This window comes from Helicoverpa zea, chromosome 22 (genome assembly GCF_022581195.2).
Source record: "Helicoverpa zea isolate HzStark_Cry1AcR chromosome 22, ilHelZeax1.1, whole genome shotgun sequence".
Classification (NCBI taxonomy): domain Eukaryota; kingdom Metazoa; phylum Arthropoda; class Insecta; order Lepidoptera; family Noctuidae; genus Helicoverpa; species Helicoverpa zea.
In genome coordinates, this window is record NC_061473.1 from 7527782 (window position 1) to 7551501 (window position 23720).

The window sequence follows — 23720 nt, forward strand, 5'->3', positions numbered from 1 at the left end:
ATAGGAAGAACTAGTTGAGCCTAGGCAAAACTGGTTTGTCCTAAAATCGGGTTCGGCCGGTAACATATATACAATGTAAATAAATAGTTTTAGAATATTAAGTGTCAGTATGGGGAAGAAGAGGCGGCGGAAGGATAATTTGATAGATGTCCCTCCAGATGTGAATCGGCCTGAGTCCACAGATTCAGACTCTGAACTTTCAGTGGTGTCGGCATGCTCCAACATGAAAGTCGAGGAGCCTAAGGACAAATATGCCATTTGTAAGATTAAAGGCTACGCACGGAAGTATCCGGAAGATTTTAACCCATATATGCCCATAGGGTCGATAACGACCAAAATTATGCCGATACCGTAAATGCATGGTGACCGCGAAACTGTTGATTAAATTTTGAATAAAACGCCATCTATTGATTGGTACAAAAACTATTTTGAAGCACGAGATAGTTTTGTTGACAGTTCACGACAATTTAGAGTGACAAATAAAAGTGCAAGTTTATGCTTGTTTATTTCTTGAAAAAGTGTGTGACCGATCGGATGCAAATGTAAGTATTTTGTGTGTATTATGTTATTTTACCGTAATAATAGTTTTTATAGGATATCGAATGAGTGTTTCAGAGTAAGAGATATTGTTTTTTCTAAAATAGTATATTTTTATATTCACAATCGGGTGATATATTTTCTTGGGTCGGTAATGACCCTGTGGGCACATATCATGTTTTATAGGTATTGTATTTTTTGTATTTTAGGCCTCGACACGTACTCTCAACACATGAAATAGCCGATGCCCTGGAGGCCTTTGACGACGATGAAGATGTTCAGGGCATCGATATTTACATGGATCCGCCTTGCGATGGTACCATATCGGATGGTGATTCAGGTGAAGAAGATTGTGATAGTCTGAATCGATTGAATCGTCATCAATTACTTGCGCCGGCTGAGATGGTATTACGACAACGTGATGAACCTTTTGAAGATAATACAAGTATCGATGAGGTAATAGCCAGTCCTAGTCCTAGTTCTGAGCACCTAGAATCCATTTCCACGCCATCGGGACCCAGTCTACACAGGTCACGACGTTCTCGTCCAGTTGAGATACCGACGATGATCACGGATTCAGAACGTTCTTTTTCGAATGTGCGTACCAACAGGACCCCTAGGGGTGATGGCCCTTCTTCAGAACGCAGTAGACAGGCCAACATGAGGCCACGTAAATGGATAAAGCGAGATCTTTGTACTCAACAAAGTGAGTGGTCACCTCCACTGCCACGAGCAGTTCTAACACTCACCAAGGAAAGTGAACCAATAGAGTTCTTTGAATTATTTTTTAGTGAAGATGTTATAAGGTATATGGTCAGGCATACCGTAATGTACGCTGTTGAAAAGCACAACTATAATTTCTGCCTATCGGGGGATGAACTGAACTGTTTTATAGGTATAATACTTCTCAGTGGTTACTCGCCTTTACCAAGGCGGCGTATGTATTGGGAATCCAACGAGGATACGCACAATATTTTGATTGCGAAGTCGATGAGGCGAAATCGTTTTGAAGAGATTTTTAGATATTTCCATGTTGCTGACAACAGCAACCTACGTAAAGGAGATAAAATGGCAAAAATTCGGCCTTTGTTCAACCTCATGAACAAAAAATTTCTAATGTATGCTCCCATCGAAAAAAACATAAGTATCGATGAGTCAATGATACCATATTATGGACGTCATGGCTGTAAGCAGCACATACATGGAAAACCAATCCGTTTCGGCTTCAAAGCATGGGTGGCAGCGACTCGCTTAGGATACTGCTTACAAGCTGAGTTATATGAAGGAAGATCTGAAGCGCGAGATACAGGCCTAGGGGAACATGTTGTTACTAAATTGACGAATACAGTCAAGACTGAATACCCTGATACACCTTTTTCTGTTTATTGTGACAACTTTTTTACATGTCCCAGTTTACTAAGTTCTTTACAAGAAAAAAACGTAAAAATAACTGGAACTGCTCGTCAAAATAGAATAGACAAGTGTCCACTAATGGATGCTAAGTCTTGCAAAAAGCAGCCCAGAGGATTTTATGATTACAGATTGGACACAAATGATAAAATATGTGCTGTACGATGGAATGACAACAACGTCGTAACGATGTTGTCAAATGAATTTGGAGTCCACCCTGTTCAAAAGGCACGTCGATATTCAGTTGCTGCTAAACAGAAAATCGATATTGATCAGCCAAATGTTGTTCACCAGTACAACCGATTTATGGGTGGAGTAGATAGACTTGATGCTAATGTCGGCGTTTACCGGATTGCCATCAGAGGAAAAAAATGGTATATGCCCATATTGATGTGGTTGATTGACGTCGTTGTGAACAATGCTACTTTACTCGCTAGATCACACGGGGCAAACGTAGACACTTTGGAATTTCGTCGATCTATTGCAAGAACTTTACTCCTGAAATATGGGAATATGAGATCTCAACCTGGGCCACGTCAGCAAGTGAGAACAAATGTACCCGTTTCTGTTAGAAAATATTCAGCTCAACATATAATCCTCACCGGTCAGGTCAGAAAACGATGTGCATTATGTAAAAATAAAACAGTCAAAATGTGTCGTAAATGTAACGTCAATTTACATGACAAATGTTTTGCTGAATTTCATTCGTAGTGTACTATTTTCATTATTCTGACTTTTTTTATTATTTCTAAAATTATCTGATGTTATTACTTAATGGTTCCTAATAAAGACTGACTAATATAACTGTAACGTATTATTATTTTGCTGATTCTCATTCCATTCTATTGAACGACTTTTTGTGCCCAAGGGGTCGTTTACGACCCGCTGAAAAAAGTGTTCTTCTCGTACTGAAAAGGAAATTCTACTATTACAGGCCTTATATGCAATCATTTATACTTAACATATGTAAAAATCAAAAAAATCGGTGTTGAAAAAAGTTCTGGGCATATATGGGTTAAGAAGGCAGAGTTGGTTGTCTTCTTAACACATTTTGACGAAGGCAAGACATTCACCGACAAAGATCGCATGGCTCACTCCAAGGACATACATACAGGAGCATGATGTGTCTGGGGTGATGCACTTGCGTAGGGCTGCCATCCGTCCGGGTTTCCCCGGATTTGTCCTCGTTTGGAGGCCGTCCGGGGGACGTCCGGGCGGGGTTTCAAGAAGTGTCCGGGGAAACACCGGACATTTTTCTTACGAGTTGAATTACAAATAGACACACATACTGCAGAAGTCGAAGTGTCGAAGGATCAAAAATTTTCGCGCTCGCTTCGCTCGCGGCTTCCTTTCTTGACACTGTCTTTCTTTACGTTTAGCTACTTTAATATCCCAATATTCAAAAAATGTTGCGCTCGCTACGCTCTCGGTTTCTTCACTTTGCGGATTTTTTTTTATTATACAAGCTTTAGTGACCCAAAACTCAAAAATTTTCGCGCTCGATACGTTCGCGGCGTCTTTACTTTACGGTGGTTTTTATTTTTCAACATTTTTGTCTAACCTATCAAAAAGGTAGCGCCGCGCCGTTTTAAAGTCCTATTACTAACAAGAAGGTAACTCCTAGTTTCCATATGAGCTTTCTTATTTATGACCTTCGAAATATTAAGTCATAATCTTTCCATACTAGGTACTACTTGAGCTAGATATGGCCCTGACTTTTCATGCAGGGAAGCACCTCATTGAATTTAAGTACCTATATAATAGTAGTAATAGTAATATTAAAAATTAGGTCTTGTTTTGTTAAAAAAAAATCTGACTCGTCCGGGGAGAAAATGCTATTTACGCCAAATGTCCGGGTTTTTTAAATATTTGTCCGGGTTTGGCGAAATTCGAAATGGCAGCCCTACACTTGCGTAGAATTACGTGCAATGCTAATTATAAAATTCAATATAGGCAGCTGTGAAAACTTTTTGGACATTCTGAACCATAACCCAGACCTATTAAAAAAATGACACTCTTGTGAAAAATATGATTTTAAAAATAAATGTTAATTCGGTAGTGGTGTTGTTTGTTTCTAATTTAAGTACACCTTTAACAATTCCAAGAAATCCTAATTCTTATTGTGGATAGGGGTGGGTGTCCCGCATTGACTTACTATGAAGTTGGCCGCCTTAGTTTTTGTCATTTCATTACAAGTAATAAGCAGATCATAGTGTTCCGTCCACCCAATGCCTTGCACTTAATACATTAAAAACCTTTCTTATTGTTATGTTACAAAAGGCATTGTTTTGTTTCTAGAAAAATAAATAAGGAAAGGAATAGCTTCCTATTCCTTGCCTTGTAGTGGCTTGAGAAACAGCTGGCTGGTGCCGTAGCCCAGTGGTACCAACTCTACGTCTTTTTACGTAGATCTACGTACTTTAAACCTTTCTTGCGAACCTTATTTTCAGGATTATGTCCAACAAATTTAACAGAATTAGACAGGGAATGGAGAGCTCTAAGAAACACTAATCTTCCATTTCAAGGGGATCAGCTAATCAAAGCAGATGAGTTTTGGTGCCACATTTCAAAAATAAGAAAAGGCGATTTCTCTCAAATGTTTCCTTTATTGGCCCAATTTGCACAAAATTTATTAACATTGCCACATAGTAGTGCGAATGTCGAGCGACTGTTTTCTGCGATAAATTTGATGAAAACTAAGATAAGAAACAGGCTTCACACTGACACACTCACAGGATTACTTTATACGAAAAGTGGCTTGAAAAAAAAACCGCGATCCTTCGCAGGAACACTTAAAGCATTTTAATAAAAATATGTATAAATTCAATTTGCCTGAAAATGATACTATATAATAAAAAAAATAATAATTTAAATAAAGTGATGATACTGAAAGTAAACTTGTTTAAATTAACTACAGGTGGTATAAGTTTACCAGAATCTCATGGCAAATAAGCCAAACTTTATACACAAATATATTAAAATCCATTCATTATTTAACCTTATTTATTTCATACCCTATGTGCAAATATATAAATATCTATATAAATAAATAATTTTATATTTGCATATTTGCCATGAGATTCTGGTAGACCTATAATAGGGTAGTGTCCAGGGTCGAAATAATGAAATAATATTTAGTCCGCTTTTTAGATAATCAAAAAATATTGGATACGTATTTTTTCTTTTTTTAATTAAACATAAAATGACAAAGATAATACACTTCAAAAATTAGGAGTGGGGGCCTTTTACGTCACAGTGTCCTGAAAATTGTAGCAACTTGTGACGTCACACTCAACTTTAACACGCTATATCTTAACAAGTTCTGATCCAATTTAAAAAAGAAAAAATACGTATCGCTTAATTTTGGACAATCTACAAGACGGACTAATTATTATTTTTCAGGAAACTAGCCTATTCATAGATTTTTTGTTTGCTCACAGTAATTTATTTTTAAATTTATTGTTTGTCTGCTGTCTACTACTTTTAGGGTAATATAAATTGTCGTTTTATTTACTTTTACCTACCCTACTCTCTTAATTTCACTCAGAAAAAAAGTACGTAGATCTACGTATTTTCTATATGGCAATTTCACATTTCTACATAATTTTCTGTATCTGACCTACGCCTTTTTTAAAATCCGAGTTGGCAACACTGCCGTATCCCTAGCTAGAGTTTTTTTTGTTAATCATCCCCACTAATTGTAGTAAAACAACTCCACTATGGGAGTGGAGTTCTGAAAAAATTAATGCAAGTAAGATTTCTTTTAACAGAATTTTCAATGTGGAAGTCCATAAAATATTGCACCCATCGGTCACAAGATGGTTATCATTAGAGGCTTGTGTAAACAGGGTACTCGAACAGTACGATATTATGTCCAAATATTTTAGACTTGAATTGTTAGAAGACCCTAGCAAAATCGACACGATCGGTACTCGACAGTAAATTAACAAAAATGTACTTAGAGTTTATGTCATTTACATTGGAATAATTTAATGACTTTAACAGATTGTTTCAAACAGAAAAACCATTGCTCCACCGGCTAAAACCCGAGACACATAAACTTATAAAAACTAAAGCTAGCAATTACATGATCTTCAATTATTGCAAAACAACCGATGCATATAAAATAGAATACGCCAACCCAAAAATTTTTGTGCCCCTTAAAAAAATATATTTAGGTATAGCTGCACAGTCGTCCATTGATGAACTTTCAAAAGAAATACCAGAACCAAAAACGGTAATAACGGATTTCAAGAGAACTTGTCTCAATTTTTATATCGGAAATAAAACAGATAGTCCAACGTTTCCATTTTTCTGACCCGTTATACGGTATTTTAAATGTGGTTGAACCAAGCGTTGCTCAAAAATTGGAAGTAAAGGATTTGTCAATTGTTTTGAAGAGATTCCCAAGTGTTAAATAGGAAGTGGTAAATGAAATGGAGCTTCAAAAAGAATGGAAAAAACATGCTTTCCTGGACCACAACGATTTAGGTTTGAGTCAAAATCTGGAAGTTGATGAATATAAAGAATATAGCCTGTACTGAAATACCTGATTTATTTAAACAGATAAACAAGATTTTTAATAGTGTATAGACAAATGTTTAATTTATTTACAAAAATGGTTTGATTGTAGTTGTGATAACTAGCTATATTCACTAAATACAATATCTTAAAAAATGTAATCATTGAGTAAAAATTTAGAAGGAAAACTTATTTTACAAAGACTATAAAAATACACATGAACAGTTTATATTCAGAAGTTATAATTTTAAAAGAACTCCAAGCTGAGTTGTTAAATAACTCAGATTTTATGCAAAAATCCACTGCAGAAAAATGACAATTTATTTTTTTAAAGTGTCCTGGAGAATTTGATTATTTGAAAAAAAAAATACTCTCTGTTCCCGCCACTTCAGCATTTACTGAAACAGTCTTCGGTCATGAATGTGAAGTGGCGGGAAGAGGAAAACAGAGCTTCATTGAAAGATTAAAACTGAGCTCTTGATCTTTATAAAGGACGATGCTCGAAAAAAAACCCAAGCCCGGCGCAAAAGAAAAGTAACTCAAATTGTAGGTATAATAAGTAATGAATACTGCATAGGAGGCATCATCGAAATCAATGGCTATATGTGTAAAATTGCTATTTGATTTTTTTACAGGGGTAACATGAGCAGCTGGGCCTTATAGTTTAATTAAAGTGTTATATGAAACAACAAACAAGTAATATGGCAAGTAATAAGCTTCTCCTGTATTCATGGGTGGAGAACATTGGGCTGTTGCGCCCACGTCATGAGCGTTTTATATTACTTAGGGTGAGCTAGACATGAGGAACAGTTCGCGCATCCCGCAACATTTTTGGATCATGTCGTGTTAGAAATAGAGAATGTAATACCATGAATGGTGCAGAGATAAAAAGAAAGTGGGCTCCAAGAAATAAATATAGTAAAAAAATTTACAAGACTTGTTTAACCTGATATTTAAACATGAGCATCTCCTGCCGAAATTCCTCAATCATACTGTGAACATTCTCCATCAATACCAAGCTTTTACTCTGTCGAAACAATCGCTTAATCATGACGAAACATTTCTTTATATGGACTTTTCCGAAAATTATAGTTATTTTGCTAAAAAGGTGCAGAGTCTACATTTTGGGGGTAGCCGTGGACAAGTCTCTCCATACCATGGTGGCTTATCTTAAGGAAGGAAGGGAGACCAATCACTACTGTCTATGCACGCAGCGAATCAGCGAATGCACATGGCATGATGATGACAACAAGCTATTGAAATTACATCAAGTCCATATAAAAATCAACTAGAAGATAAGATAAAACAGAAGAAAGTTAAAGTAAAGAAAGAAAAGGGTTGTAAACCAAAAAAATACCAAACAGTGAAAAAAGAAAATAAGATAAGAGCTATATCCAAGGGTAAATGCAAAAGTTTTAAAAGGAAAAGATCCCCATCCATCACTAGTAGCGATGACTCAGAAGAAACACTTGTTATAGAATTAGATGATGATGATGACAGCGATGATGATCTCGAAAATGTATGTGGGAAGTGCAGTCGTTCTTACTATGACAAAAAAGGTCCAAACGTTGATTGGATTCAATGCGTTCGCTGTCAGCGGTGGCTACATGAAACATGTACTTCCAATCCAGACATTTGCGATAATTGTTTCCAATAAGAATTATGCACAATCATTATATTCTTAAGTTACGTTATCAATATAGTTTATATTATATTTTTTATCTTTATTATTATTGTATTGGTATTCTCTTTTGTCTCCCTTTGAAGGGGTATTGAAAGTCTAATGGGTCCGCGACACGATCAAGTGCACTGGACAAGTCTACGTGATTGAAGTGAATATTGATCGTTTACAGAGTTGACTTGACAAGTCCCGTCAAGTATCTACGTGCTGGACCATACTTGACAAAAATTTTGATTGACGGCACTTGAACTACCTTGCGCTTGATGCGACTTGACGCGACTTGACAAGTTTTATTCATTTGCGGCCGGAACATCGAAGATGGCGGACGACGAACCGAACCGAGGCGTTGCTTTTGCGGCAAGCGCCGACCAAATTACCGAGCGTGATTTTGTTTTTTTATTAATATCTCTCTATAGAGATTATCCCGCATTGTGGAAAATTAAAAGTAAGGAGTATGCGGATAAAAACAAAAGGTCGCTTGCTTTATCAACCATAGTGAAAGCACTTCGAGTGTAAAAACCTGCATACACCGAAGATTTATTGAAGAAAAAAATTAATGCCTTACGAACCAACTTCAACAAAGAAAGAAAAAGGATTGAACAAGCACAACGTTCTGGCGCGTCTCCCGATGATGTACCAAAACCGTCACTTCACCAAATGTTCACCACTCAACTTTGACATATCAATCACCCGCACCACATCAGTCACCATCACCAAATGCTCACCACTCAACTTTGACATACCAATCACCTGCACCACATCAGTCACACTCAGAAGTCATAGGCAAGACAGTGGTGCATGGTACTGCCACATCACTCATATGTGCCATCTCAACCTATGCAGCCGCTATCTCATGAACACCCCGTAATTCGTATACCAGAACCAACTACTAACGAAGAAGCATCACAGACTGCGGCTATGTTCTTAAAACACTTCTATTCTTTTTAGTAACTTATATAGACTGAGAACTTTGGGTATGAATCGGTTTGCTCCACCGAACCATACAAGATAAAATAAAAGAAACCAAAAAAGAAGTTTTCTGTTTTTCTGTCTCATATTTCACCATCACACGTATATTAAACTAGCTGTTGCCCGCAACTTCGTCTGCGTGGGCAAGTTTCATACAAACTTTCATCCCCTATTTTATCCCCTTGGGGGCAGAATTGATCAAAATCCTTTCTTAGCGGATGCCTACGTCATAACATCTGCCTGCATGCCTGCATGCCAAATTTCAGCCCGATCGGTCCAGTGGTTTCAGCTGTGCGTTGATAGATCACTATGTCAGTCAGTCAGTCACCTTTGAGTTTTATATATTTAGATTGATTTAGACGACACTTCAACGACCCCGGGCCAAAAACCTCAAAAGGTCATAGCACCAAAAGGCCGTAAAAATATAGGCAAAGTCACTAGTGGCGAACGAGGCACTTTAGTCACGACCTGTTGCATTATTAGTGCCAGTGGCATAGCATTACCACCTGTAATGGTATTTTCCCTCGAAAAAATTTCAAAGATTTCATGATTAAAAATACACCAACTGGCACCCTTGGACTAGCAACACCTACAGGGTGGATGAATTGTCAGATTTTTCCGGAAGTAATAAAACGTTTTGTCAAACACACTAATACCACTCCCGAAAATCCAAGTATATTAATAATGGATAACCACGAATCTCACTTGTCCCTGGAAGCTGATATATTCTGACTCTTTTCTTTTATTTAGAGAAACACCGTATACCGTTGGCTAGAGAGATGGCAAAGTGATGGTGCTTTGAAAAACCATGTTTCATTTGGTCGTCCACGTCAAACGAGTACAAATCAAGACAGAAATATAGTGCATCGAGCTATTAGCAATCGTTTTATAAACTCCAGGAGTATGTCTGTTGAATTTGGTACATCATAGAGCACAATTAGACGTGTCGCCTGCAAGAACATGGGATACGCCACCGTATTCCTGCTAAAAAGCCTACATTAACACTAAGGCTTAAAGCGCAGCGTTTACAATTCGCACGAAATTATTTAAGTTTCAATTTTGATAATGTGATCTTTGTATATGAAAATGTTTTTTGTTCGTCTGCCCAGGGACGCTTATCTCTATACCGAACATCGAACACAAGGTATGATGAAAGAAATGTCCTCCCTAACAACCGCAGTGGCCGCATCGCCTTAGGCTAGCCGCTGATTGCAACTTTTCGTCACCGTGACTTTTTGTCACTTAGTCAAGTGCAATGAAAACTATACTGAGTGCGCTCATTATGGTGACAAATAAACTCTTTTGCAAAAAAAGCACCTATGCGAAATCTTGGTTTTAAGGACTTTGCATTATTTGAAAGGGTTTTAATAACTGTAGGATGTTACTAGCATCAAAAGAGTTATCCAGGCATTCGCGAGAGTGTATTCTAAATTTGAATTTTTGAGAAATGCTAAGAAACTGGTTAAACCTTGCTTGGGACAAATTTCTGGTAGAAAGTTCGTCGGCGTTTTGAAAAGTTTTTGACGTGATTTTCAGAAAACTGATAATGCAGTTTTAATTTATGATTAATGGACCTTTCTTTTACATCAAAACATTTTTTAAGAACTATGCGTCTTTGATAAAATTGTCACCTGCTCTAAACGGTCTACAATGATGGTTAATGGCAATGTTAAGAGCTTTGGTATTTTTGTGTAAAGCGTTCTATTGTTTAGATACCTTTCTCATAAATAAACACAATTTAGAGGAGTCTCAGTACTTTGGGCTGCGACAAAACCAATTTAAAGTTAGCAGTGCCGATCACAACTCATCTCCTATCAGACTTTGACATTTCGCAGCTGCGTCTCTTATGCGTGAAAAGAGGCAGCGCTCAGCATAAATGCTGTATCTCGCACACGCAGGCACGAAACAACAGCGCTGACCCACCACATGACCTTGCCTCGGGACTATACAATCTAGACGCCGTTTCGGCACGAATCCAGTAAATAAATAAATAGTAACAATGAATATAAAACAAACCATAGACAAAACAAAACAATACGAGAATATCAAGACAAAAGACATAGACAAAAACTTGTGAATAATAAAAAGTTGACCAGTGAGCGTCTCAGACCGAGCGCGGCAAGTGAAATGTCAGAAATGTGTCAAAGATCTAGCTAGGTTAACCGGCTAATTCAATTGCACGAGAGATATTTTGTTATGCAATTATATTGGCGGAAATTGTATCGAGTGATGTAATAAGTGTATTGTGTTGTGAGGTTGTGAGTGGATACGTTTATTGTGTGAATCATAAGTATTAATGTGGTGTGGGGCGAACATGTTAAAGCTGACCCGTAGCGGATGACCATGCGATACAGTGTGTGAAATGCTTTCCAAGGATAATTCAAGGTAAGAACAAAATAGAATACGAAATAGTGGGAAACAATGTCAAGACAATTGAAACAAATATTGTGAAATAAAATAATATGAAATTGAATTTAAATGTAAGAATTTATTGTGATACCAATTTTTCGCACTTTAAACAGATAATTATTAGTCTTAACGGGACTTAGCACGAACTTTTCATTTATGTTTTTTTTTAATCATGCGCAACCACAGTGGATGTAACTACATCGAAACGAGTCCTAATAAAACTAATATTATACATATAATAATATATTTAGGTAGAAAAAGATTTAATAAATTTAGGTATAGTATAATATCATAATTAACCAGACAGTTTTTAATTAATGTTGAATCCCACCAAAAACATTAAATGTAAAAAAAGCCAATCCTCTACGCAATTCCTCCACCAAGTCAATATTATTGTAAAGTGAACGAAACTATTGATATGGTCACAAAATATTGATTTATTATTACAAATAAAGTTGAACAGGACTTGGCTTCTATGCGATCTCAAAACTTTTTACGGTGGAGGAATTGCGTAGAGGATTGGCTTTTTTTACATTTAATGTTTTTGGTGGGATCTAATTTATTTTTTGTAGGTCTCCTTCTTCTCTAAGTATATAATAAATTAAATTAACTTACATGCAACTAACTAAATATATAACAAACTAAATATGTAGACCTAAACTAGCACGTAAACAACATTTTTTTAAAATAAATTAAACAATTTCGAAATTGTCGAATTTTTTAATCGAATATCTTTTAGAATAAAAGAGATTTATTTCAGAGGTAGATGGCGCTATCACATGAAATTGTTTTTTTTTTTTAACTAAAAACCGTACCGCGATTTAGACCAGGACAACGCCATCTATCGAGCGAGCATGCAGTATTTAGTTTTGGATGTAATTAATTCTTTTAAATTCTTATCCAGATTTTCACGTCCAAGTCGTAAAAATGGATCCGATTTGTTCAAAACAATCGCTGTGAAGAGACCTGGCTACCATCCGATCATAGTAACATATGTTCGTTGCATTTTCATGAGGATGATAAGTAAGTTACGAAAGAGTGAAGGCATTTTCTAAAGAAGTCTGCTGTGCCCTATGAAGATGTGTGTATCCATATAATTTTAAATATTTGATGCTCCGTTTGTATTAATTCCGAGTATGGGGACAACATTTCATTTAGCCGTCACTAACACTGTGTTGTTTGTTTTAGCAAGACAATTTGTGTCATGGAGCCATTGAGCCGATTTCAGAACCTGTCAGTGAGTCCGAATCGGTTGTTGATACCCCAAGAAAAATCATCCTGAGACGTCAAATTCGGAACATGAAGTCGGCGTTTGGGCGTAACGCAAGGCTCGATTCTAGGGCCATTTTTATTTCTTGTGTACATTAATGACTTGCCATATTATTTAAAATCATTGTGTGATGTAGTATTGTTTGCTGATGACACGTCTCTAATTTTTAAAGTTGATAGGAATAGAGTAGATTTTGATGACGTGAATTCGTGTCTGTCATTAGTAACGCACTGGTTCACAGCCCATAATTTGGTTTCGAATGCGAAGAAAACCAAATGTATTAAATTTGCTTTGCCAAACGTGAAAAATCTCGGCCCAGTGTAATTTTAAACAATGAGGAAATTGAAACGGTCCAAGCTACCACTTTTCTAGAAATAACTGTAGACTCCAAAATTCAATGGGGTGAGCATATAACTGGCCTCACGAATAGACTAAGCTCTGCTGCGTACGCTGTCAGAAAGGTAAGAGCTCTCACCGATGTAGCCACGGCGCGTTTAGTGTACTTCAGTTATTTCCACAGTGTTATGGCCTACGGAATTCTTATGTGGGGCAATGCTGCCGACATGGAAAATGTCTTCGTGTTACAGAAGCGCGCTATCCGTGCTATATACCGACTAGGTACTAGAGTCTCCCTAAGGGAAAGGTTTAAGGATATTGGTGTTCTGACTGTGGCGTCTCAATATATTTATGCCAATATAATATATGTAAGGCAAAACGTAGAGTTATTTAGTAAAAAGAGTGACGTGCACAATTTCAACACTAGAAATAAACATAAATTAACCGCATCCAACTTTCGATTGCATAAAGTGCACGGTTCGTTTATGGGCCTTTGTATACGCATTTATAATAGAATCCCAGTTCATTTGCTAGAACTAACGGACAGTTCTTTTAAAATCAAAATTAAGGATATTCTGATTAAAAAGGCCTATTATAACATTAATGATTATTTCACAGATACACGCAGATGGCAGCTCTGAAGTGGACAACAAGTGTTTTTATATATATTTTTTGTGACTAATATTGAATTGTATAATTGTAATTTAATTATAATTAAATTGTAATAGACAGCTGTGTTGCTGGGAAGTTTGTTCTTCACCACTTCTTCTTCCCAGCCATAACACTAGGAAGTGGTGAAAGGGGGGCGTTTTGGGGGTGCTGTCTTTTTGTATTATTTGACGTGAAAAAGTGCTAAAAACTAGCCTATTTTCAATAAACAGTTTTGACTTTGACTTGGCTAAAAAAAAAATATCAGAAAAATGTAAGAAAGTTCAACAAAAATTATATTCATTAAAGCTCCTTGTAAACTCATTAAAAACAAAATTTCCACTCGGTGAGGTAGCTGAGAATAATTTACTGGCAAAGGCAGAGTTACTCGAAATCTATAAAAGAATGTCAAAGTGTAAAAAAGAATAGTGAAACCTCTTTAAAATATCCTCCATTATTACGTTTTACATTGAATATTCATTACTACTCGCCAGCTGCATACAAATATGTGAGAGATATGTACGGCAATCTTCTACCACACACAAGAACTCTCAGTCGCTGGTATGGAACAATTAATGCTGAGCCAGGATTTACAAAATAATCGTTTGAAGCTCTAAAAAAGAAAAGTACTTAAAGTCAGCAACCTCTGATATGCAATCTAGTATTCGATGATATGGCTATTAGACGCCAAAAGCTTTTTCACAATCAACAGAAGCTTGGTGCTGTAAATTTTGGTGCTGGTCCTCAAGAAGGAGATGGATATTTATGTTGGTGTCAATGACTGAAAATTGTAAACTTCTTGTAGGTCATTTTTTAATATCAGGAATAACTGCAGAAACGAAAGCTAATTTAATCACTACATGCTTGCATAAATGTCATGACGCTGGAGTTACAGTCGTAAGCATGACATTTGATGCATACAGCATCAAAGTATTTTGGTTTTGACTTTCATACCATATCACAAGAACTTGAAGAAAAGGATCCGTTGGATGTCAGGGAACGATGCAAGAACTTTTTATGTTCTCTGGCCGTGCAAATTCAAAAGGGGCTTCCGGATCACTGTTGAAGACGGATCCTGATTTGCACCCAAGGTTTGCTCCATCTCAATTCACACCCGATATAAAACTAATATTAAATCACATTCAGCGAACTCATATATATGGCAAGAAAAATGACATTGAGTCTGAGTGGAACCATTTAGAGCCGCCGTACACGGACTGCTTCAAGCAGTTGAGACCGACTGCTTAAAGCCATGGTATAAATTCATTTTGTTTATAGGTTATGTATGTGTATTCTCATGTAAGGAACACTTCTCATAATTTCTTTTTCAGATCATCTCGTGCGTCATACGGGGATGATGCAATTAGCTACGTGCAATTAAAACGTGACGGAAAACTTTGCACCATAAAATGTAAAATATGTCCAGAGCATAAAGTGCGCTCCAAACTATACACAGTGACATTAGTTATTGACGAAGAAGAGGACTTGATTTGTTCCTTAGAGTGCCATGACTGCGTAGCTTCCCATGGCGGTTGCAAGCATGCCATAGCGTTTGTCATGTGGATTCATCGCAGGAGTGAAGAGCCATCATGCACGTCCACTGAGTGTTATTGGAAAAAGTCGAAACTGTCACAAGTTGGTACCAGTCTTAAATGCATAACTGCAAAAGAAATGTTCAAGGGCTGTCCTAGTTTGTCATCGAATTCGAGTGTGCTTGCAAAGTATTTACACAAAGCAAGTAAAATAAAAATTGAGGACTGTGAATTATTAAAATATCAGCCCAACTCAAACCTTTCAGATACAGCATTAGTTTCAATGCATCAACTTGTGTTTAAATTTAAAGAAAAATGTTCTGAAATATTTATTCAAAATGTTAATATACCAGATATTACTATCAGAAAAGTTGAAAAAGAAACTAGAAATCAATACAAAAGCAGACTATGGTATGAACTGCGGTATGGCCGAATAACCGCATCTAGAGCTGTCGAAGTAAGTCGCTGTAAGACCCCAGATGGCACATTAATATCAACAATTATGGGTGGACAGATACCAGACACACCAGCAATGAGAAGAGGAAGGATTTTAGAAGACTCGGTGAGGCAAATTTTGCAACGAAAGTTAAAGAAAACAATTAGAACGTGTGGGCTAATATTGAACTCAAAATATCCTATGATCGCTGGATCACCAGATGGTATCTGTGAAGAATACATAATAGAAATTAAGTGCCCTACAAGTGCAAAAACTTTTATGAATTATATAAAAGATGGGAAAACTACTGAAAGATATTATTATCAAATCCAAATTCAACTAGTACTATAATTCTAATAGTACTAGTACTATTCTAGTACTTGGCTGATTTAAAAAAGTGCATATTTTGTGTAGCTGATCCTAAAAGTGAAAACAAGAAAATTTAAATGTTATATGTTGATTATGATGAAAAATTTGTTGTAAATATTATAGAAACCAATTTGGTTCCATTTTGGCAAAACAATGTATATCCATTATTATATCAAAGTATAAACAACTCCTAACTAGGTTTTGTTTATACTTTGATATAATAATGGATATACTAGGTTTAATATTCATGATACTTTTTGTATAAAAAATTTATAATAAATAAAACAAGGCATCATTTGAAGTTTTATTTAATTAGAGAATCTTGCAAATTAATTAAAGCACATGCTATAGTAATAATATCATCTAATATTTTTACATGATTTGTATTGACACATGCATGTGGTCTTAACATATTAAATTCTCTCAAACGCCGTATCACACGTTCCACATGTATTCTTAAACTAGCAATTTGTTTCGTTTGCTTAGCCTCAACCTTACTTAGTTTTCCACCCGATTGTACACTTGGAGGTCTAACTAATTGAACCACAAACTTTAATAAAAACTGTTCAATGTGTTTGAACCCTCTGTCTGCCATTACAACCATTCCTTTTTCTAAAGTATTTACAAAATCACAGGATTCTACCAAGCATGTATCCGTTGTTCTGCCCCCAAATCCTTGCTATATGTAGTTCACTAATCCATTTGGAGTGCAAGATATTAAATATTTAATTGTATTGGCTTTTTTATATTCAGACCAAGTTAATGTTTGGTTGACTGACTTAGATGGCTTTTGCACCTCGATTTCTAAACAGTCAATAATGCAGCTAACGTTATAATATTTATGCCTAAATGCCATGGGCAGGGTTTTTCTATTTAATTCTTTATCTATGTTCACAATGAATGGACGCAACACACTTGCTAATATAAGAACATTTTTTTTAAAAAAAATGGTATCATTCGATGGTGTCATTGCAAAGTCATCAGCTAGTTCTTGATTTTTAGTGTCTAAGCGATTTTTTTTTCAAACATAACATAAAATTTTCTGTTGAAATATTGGTTTCTTTACTTATTATGTCCAATAAAAAGTAACTGCTTTTGGGTATCACTATCTGAGTTATCTTCTTCCCATAATAACTTCTTTGATATTCCAGATCCAGATGGTCGTGATAGTTTAGGTTGTACATGTTCAACTTTAAATGGAGATGTAGAAACATTTTTGCTATATCTGAATGGTGAAGGTGGTGAAGCTGCCTGGTCCATTGATTTCTTTTGTGTTTGAGTAGCTTTGCTTCTGTATTTCTTTGTCAGCAATACTTGTACACATTTATTTGCTGTTTTTTTAGGTTCTTGTAAAATTCCTCCGATCATGTGTGAATCTGAAGAAAATAATAGTGGTTCCATATAAATATTTATAGAAATATACATCATAAATATAGTATTAAAAATGATGTACTACTATTGTAAATATTAAAATAGTCAGCTAATGAGTTGGTACATGAGAATACCTGAATTTGTAACAGAAGATTCTCCTTGAACTGAACTAGTGCTGGAAATGCTGCTCTCAACTGTTTTATTTAAGCAATCTTCTGTTTTTCTAGTTTTTTGTAAATCTGAAAAGAAATAGATGATGAAAATGGATTTATTCCAGATAAATTTAATAGTTAAACACTTATTGTTTTAGAGGTTTTTATTTATTTATTTAATTTCATGAACATTTGTACAGAGGCGGACTTATACCTAAAGATTATCTACTAGTCAACCTTCAGGTGATTTGGAGACGTTGGGCACACACTTTAAAAATAAATACACTCTTTTGCAAAAAAAAACGGGCACCTATGCGAAATCTTAGTTTTAAGGACTTTACGTGTATTTCAAAGGGTTTTAATGATTGTAGTAAGTTTCTAGCATCAAAAGAGTTAGCCGAGCATGCGTGAGAGTGTATTCTAAATTTGAATTTTGTACAATTGCTAAGAAATTGGTTAAACCTTGTTTTGGACTAATTACTGACAGAAAGTTCGTCGGTGTTTTGAAAAGTTTTTGAAGTGATTTTCAGGAAAATGATAATGGAGTTTTAATTAATGATTAATGTACTTTTTTGTTAGATCAAAACATTTTTGAAAAACTATGCGTATTTGATAAAATTTTCACCTGCTCTAAATGGGCTATACTGATGATTGATGGCAATGTTAAGAGTTTCAGTATTTTAGTGTAAAGCGTTTCTAATGTTTAGATATTGTACCCACGCGATTCAAAAAATCACTTTTTCATAAATAAACACTATTTAGAAGAGTATCAGTACCTTTGGCTGCGATTAAACCAATTTAAAGTAAGCAGTGCCCATCACAACTCTTCTCCTATCGGACTTTGACATTTAAAACATACCAAACTTTGTGATAAATGTTAAAATTAACCACATGAAAAATGATGAGGAGGGTTAAAGCTATCTAAAAAGTCAACATATTGCCACGTTGAAGCTCTCAATAACTCCATAAGTATCGGGTTACTAAACGATGATTTAGCTTAAAGGGAGTCAAGAATTCAAAGTTATTGGCCAAACGTATGTTTCTTAAGAAATGAGCAGATACCCAATTATTGTTATGATTTAAGCAGGAAAGTGCTGTAGATGCCAGAAAATCTCGATGCAGGCAAGTTTATTTAATAAAATGTCCGTGGGATGAAAACACGCTATTTGAACGCTCAGACTCATAGATCTTCAGGGGTCTACGGAGTTTCCCAAGCGACGAGGTTGTTTAAAAATCTGTGATTACGAGACCTTAAGACCTCGTGCTCACAGTCTATGCGCTATTTTCTGTAATTTTTAGAATTTCAAGACTTTTAAAAATGTCAAAGTCCTATAGGAGACGAGTTGTGATGGGCACTGCTTACTTTAAATTGGTTTAATCGCAGCCAAAGGTACTGATACTCTTCTAAATAGTGTTTATTTATGAAAAAGCGATATTTTAAAACACGTGGGTACAATATCTAAACAATAGAACGCTTTACACTAAAATACCGAAACTCTTAATATTGCCATCAATCATCAGTATAGCCCATTTAGAGTAGGTGAAAATTTTATCAAATACGCATAGTTTTTCAAAAATGTTTTGATCTAACAAAAAAGTACATTAATCATTAATTAAAACTGCATTATCATTTTCCTGAAAATCACTTCAAAAACTTTTCAAAACACCGACGAACTTTCTGCCAGTAATTAGTCCAAAACAAGGTTTAACCAATTTCTTAGCAATTGTACAAAATTCAAATTTAGAATACACTCTCACGCATGCTCGGCTAACTCTTTTGATGCTAGAAACATACTACAATCATTAAAACCCTTTGAAATTCACGTAAAGTCCTTAAAAATAAGATTTCGCATAGGTGCCCGTTTTTTGCAAAAGAGTTTATATATAAATTAAGTACTTTAAATAATCTCAATATCAATTATTTATGCTTATATTGAACCTTATAAGATAGATCAAAATAATGTACTACAGTGCTGTACAACATACACATTAAAAATGTCTGTAAATAAGTTGGTAACAGAACATGAATTTACCTTCATTAATAACTGGAGATTTTTCTTGAACTGGAGTAGTTTTGGCAATGCTGCTGTCTGTTTTATTTAAGCACTCTGCTATTATAGTCATCCTTTGTCTTTTTAGAGCACATGGTCGTTCCAAACTACTGCTTGCTCGTTTTCTTCTATCTGGTTGACAATCAAATTTACTAGGTAAAATATCTGGTTTCATCCGAACTTGCGATACAAATCCCATGACATGATATTCCATGTAATTTTCCATATCATTTGGCAACTACATCTTTCTCTTTCTTTACTTTGCACAGTTTGTTTGAAAAAGAGTGAGATAAAATACTTGACGTAATGCGACGTATCTCAATGGCTCGATCTTTCTGCGAATATGCATTAACTCATTAAGTCACCGTAGTTTGTCGACATCGCGCAGTTTGCTCTGCGATTTAAGTCATGTGTGATTGTTTTTAGAAGCTGCCAAGGTATGCAATGGTTTTTACTTTGTTATTTGACGTTTTTTTACTGTTTTAAAACATACTTCATTTGTGGAAAACCACTTTTATTATAATAATTACGAATTCAAAATTGCCTTTTACGATACTACCTATTCGAATTTAAATTTTATAGTTTGCCTTTGAAATACGACGTATTGTATTCACATGGATTTTTTCATTGCTTTTAGATATCATCTAAATGGATTTGTTGCAGTCTGATGATGAGGAACAGGAAATCCTTAAAATATTAGCAGATAATGGAATAAAAGCAACGAATCCTAAGATAAAGCATCATAGCCGGATACAAATTTTAGAGAACGTTTTAGTATACAAACCGGACAACGAACCAAAAAATAAAAATAAAAATCCCCTATAGAGGTTGATAGTGTAGCTACTGAAAATGGTCCTGAAATTCAATTTGAAGACACATATTTCTCTGTCCCTAAATCGAATGCTATTAAAATGCGAAGCCTCGGAAGGTGTCAGTGAATTGGAAATCACGCATTTTGCTACCAATGATAGTCAAACAATTGGAGTTGAAGAATTGGATGACTCCATTGAACCGATTATAGACACAGAAACGTTGGTTGTGGAATCTGGACTTGAAACAATTGACACTGAAGAATATAAGATTATTATAAGACAAAGCTTTGTTGTCATAATTTTACAATTTACAACTTAGCAACTCACGTAGTAACCTGTTATTGGTGGCATGAATGTGAAGGCGAGCTACAGGCATCCAACTTCGAATTGGTAAGTACTCGCCACATTGTATTTTCACTGTAGTGTGTAGCCGTTAAAAATATCCTGTTTTGACGTTGTCGAAAGTATAAAAGTCAGTGAGCGTAAGGCATCTTAGACATGGGCAAAAAGTCAAAAGGCGACAAGCGCAACGATAAGGAATTTAAAGAGACAAAAGAAGAGGATGGTGATACTGGGAAATCCAAAGCTGAAACGCTAGCACAATCAGATGCTAAAGAAGAGGAAATGAGCTCAACAGGAAAAGTTCCTGTTAGGGACGGATTTAATATCGATGCTGTGAAAGAGCAAATTCAAATTACGCTAGACGCTTTGAGACAATCTCTAAAGGAATCGTTACAGAGGGTTTCATTAGTTTCATCATTGGGTATTACGCCTGTTGATAGTAACATTCTTGAAAAATCGGGGGCAGTTCTGCAAGTTACAGATAAATTTCATTGTTTTTATAAACTGTTGCCAATAGGAGATAATGCGAGATTTATTCTCGTACCAATTCCGTTCGATGGTTTTGAAGTGGCGCAGACGCCATTGGAGATAATTCAGTCGATTAACCAGGCTATACGCGTTGTGGCCAAGGAAGCTTTAAAAATCGTCAAGGGAGTAAGTCTGGTTCCTCAGAATACATATATGGTCCCAGCGGATGGGAGTTACGGTTTGGACACTTCGATGGCTGATGCAGTCATTTCACCTTTAAATAATAGATGGCGTGATGTTCTATCACATAGCACTTACGCGGTCAGGAATGGTACTAGAGTGACTCTTGGAGCAGTTATGCCAGAGTGGTTTTATCATATATTTATAACATATTCGCGCAATATGTTACAGTCTGTTTCAAATATTACGAATTCACCTAGATATCATGCTGCTGTAGGTCAATATCGTAGTTTTGCTTATAGGAGAGCACTCATACCTAGATACAGCGATCCACAGCTACCGGAGATAGCTGCACTAGTACAGTACCAAGCTCCGATTGAAGATTTACCCTTATTGATTCAAAATTTTCCAATGTCGAATTTCATTTCTGTATATGGTTGCATGGCGACCCTGCCAGTGCTGCGCATTGGGAACATATATTATATTTTTGTGATTTTTGGAAAACAAAACAAAATTACGCAGAACTCGGATTGGATCTGCTCTAAAGACATCCACATTCAAACCCCCAGGGTTTGAGTATTGAGGTCGATGAAACACCAGAAGTAATACTGTGAAGAAGGTCCGAAATGCCTTCGTCGCCAAGCAGGAGATACCTACGTTGAGTGATCTTTCACAAGACCAGGCTCACTCCCAAATGATGAGAAGATTTGAAAACGGTGTGAGTGTGAGTGATAAAATAGTGTCAGTGATTATGTGAGTGTTTCTAAGGTTTAAAGCCTATTGATTATAATGCCGCGGACATTTTTGGTATTTTTTTTAATATAATTAGGTACGTTTAAAGGTTTTTATTTTTAAAGGGTTAAAATAAAATAATTTTGTTATAGTTAATAAAGCATATTGGATAGGAATTTTATAATTGATAAGTATATTATGGTATCCAGAACATTCTCAGGTGCGCCGTGTCATATAATGCACGCGCTGCAGTTTTGATGATGATGTCATGTAGCTCACGTGTGGCAACAAGCATATTTTACATTGGGTATCATGTGTCTTTCTGTGTAACTAACGGATATGGCTCTGCCGAATAGATAATAACATTCTTTAATATTAATATAAACATGTATTAGGTTTTAAGCAAGACCATTTATTTGTATTCGGATATATTTGAGATCTTTGTTTACCTATGATTCTTTTAAATTGTCTAGAAAAAGTGTGATGTTAATATTTAGTTTGATTGCCTTATCCGGAAGTATGAAAAATCTCTTGTCACCTTAGAGTGCAAGGAGGTACTTTGCCTGTTAAAAAAAAATATAAAAGAGTGTTATGGAAAGATTTTTGAAAAGTGGTATAGGATTGTTTTGAGGACAAGTTTATAAATTGCTTGGTATGTTAATGGGTTGCATTAAGTAGTTGGGAATCGTTTGGTAGGCAAGACTCTGCGCTGACGTCATCGGACTGATCACCCGAGAGCGCCCGGCTTGTAAACCAAGTTATTCATTTTGTACGTGTTATAATTATGTTGTGTTTAGAAAGTTAATGTTTATGAAAATGTGGTACACAAAATTAAGAGGTATAAGGACTATCCTTCCATTTGATCATGGTGTCGGACGAGCTTCCCTCCGTGAAAATTGTTGGAAACTAAAAAGTTTTAAACACTGATCCTTATATGAAAAATAAAGTCGACTTATTATAAAAATGTGTAATGTACTTCTATAAAGCAAAGATGAATAATGAGAAGACCTGCTGAGGTCCAAATATAAATGTGTGTACTTACTATATTAAAGAGAATATAAAGATATGGATAAGAATGACATGAAAGAGTACTGAAAGTAGAAAACATGATATTTTTTTTAAGAAGAGAATAAAGATAATTATTGTAATGAAAAGACATTAAAACCATGTATTTGTAAAAAAATAAATTGCAGTACGGAAAATATATGATGATAGTATAGGAACAAAGATTTCTTTTGTTATAAAATGACTAATATAGGTAATAATAATAATGTACTTTTAAGAATTCTGAAGTTTTATTATTTTAATATATATTTTTTAACAATTATTTACTTGAAATTTGACAAATGTAATTCAGTAATATATAGTCACATAATATTGTCAAAAGTGTATTTCTTTTAAATTAAATGAGGATTAGCTGTAATAAATATGTAAGAATATTTTAAAAATTTGTTCAATTATTTTTTTCTCAATTGTGATTAGAGTATAATTTTT

The 23720-nt window shown here is 35.4% G+C and overlaps 2 protein-coding genes and 1 pseudogene across 2 annotated transcripts; 2 read left to right on the top strand and 1 right to left on the bottom strand.

Annotated features, from left to right (window-relative positions):
• Positions 1-109: 109 nt before the first annotated feature.
• Positions 110-16417, top strand: LOC124641462. The gene is made up of 3 exons (XM_047179530.1): positions 110-351; positions 747-1343; positions 15113-16417. Exons 1-3 carry the CDS (start codon positions 110-112, stop codon positions 16098-16100), a joined length of 1827 nt encoding a protein of 608 aa, XP_047035486.1. The 3' UTR covers positions 16101-16417.
• LOC124641483 lies at positions 16411-22023 on the bottom strand. Its single transcript, XM_047179552.1, has 3 exons — positions 19675-22023; positions 17624-17728; positions 16411-17494 (listed from the first exon to the last, which is right to left on the bottom strand). The coding sequence occupies exons 1-3, from the start codon at positions 19916-19918 to the stop codon at positions 17181-17183; spliced, it is 663 nt and encodes a 220-aa protein (XP_047035508.1). The 5' UTR covers positions 19919-22023; the 3' UTR covers positions 16411-17180.
• Positions 21003-22039, top strand: LOC124641482 (annotated as a pseudogene).
• Positions 22040-23720: the final 1681 nt, after the last annotated feature.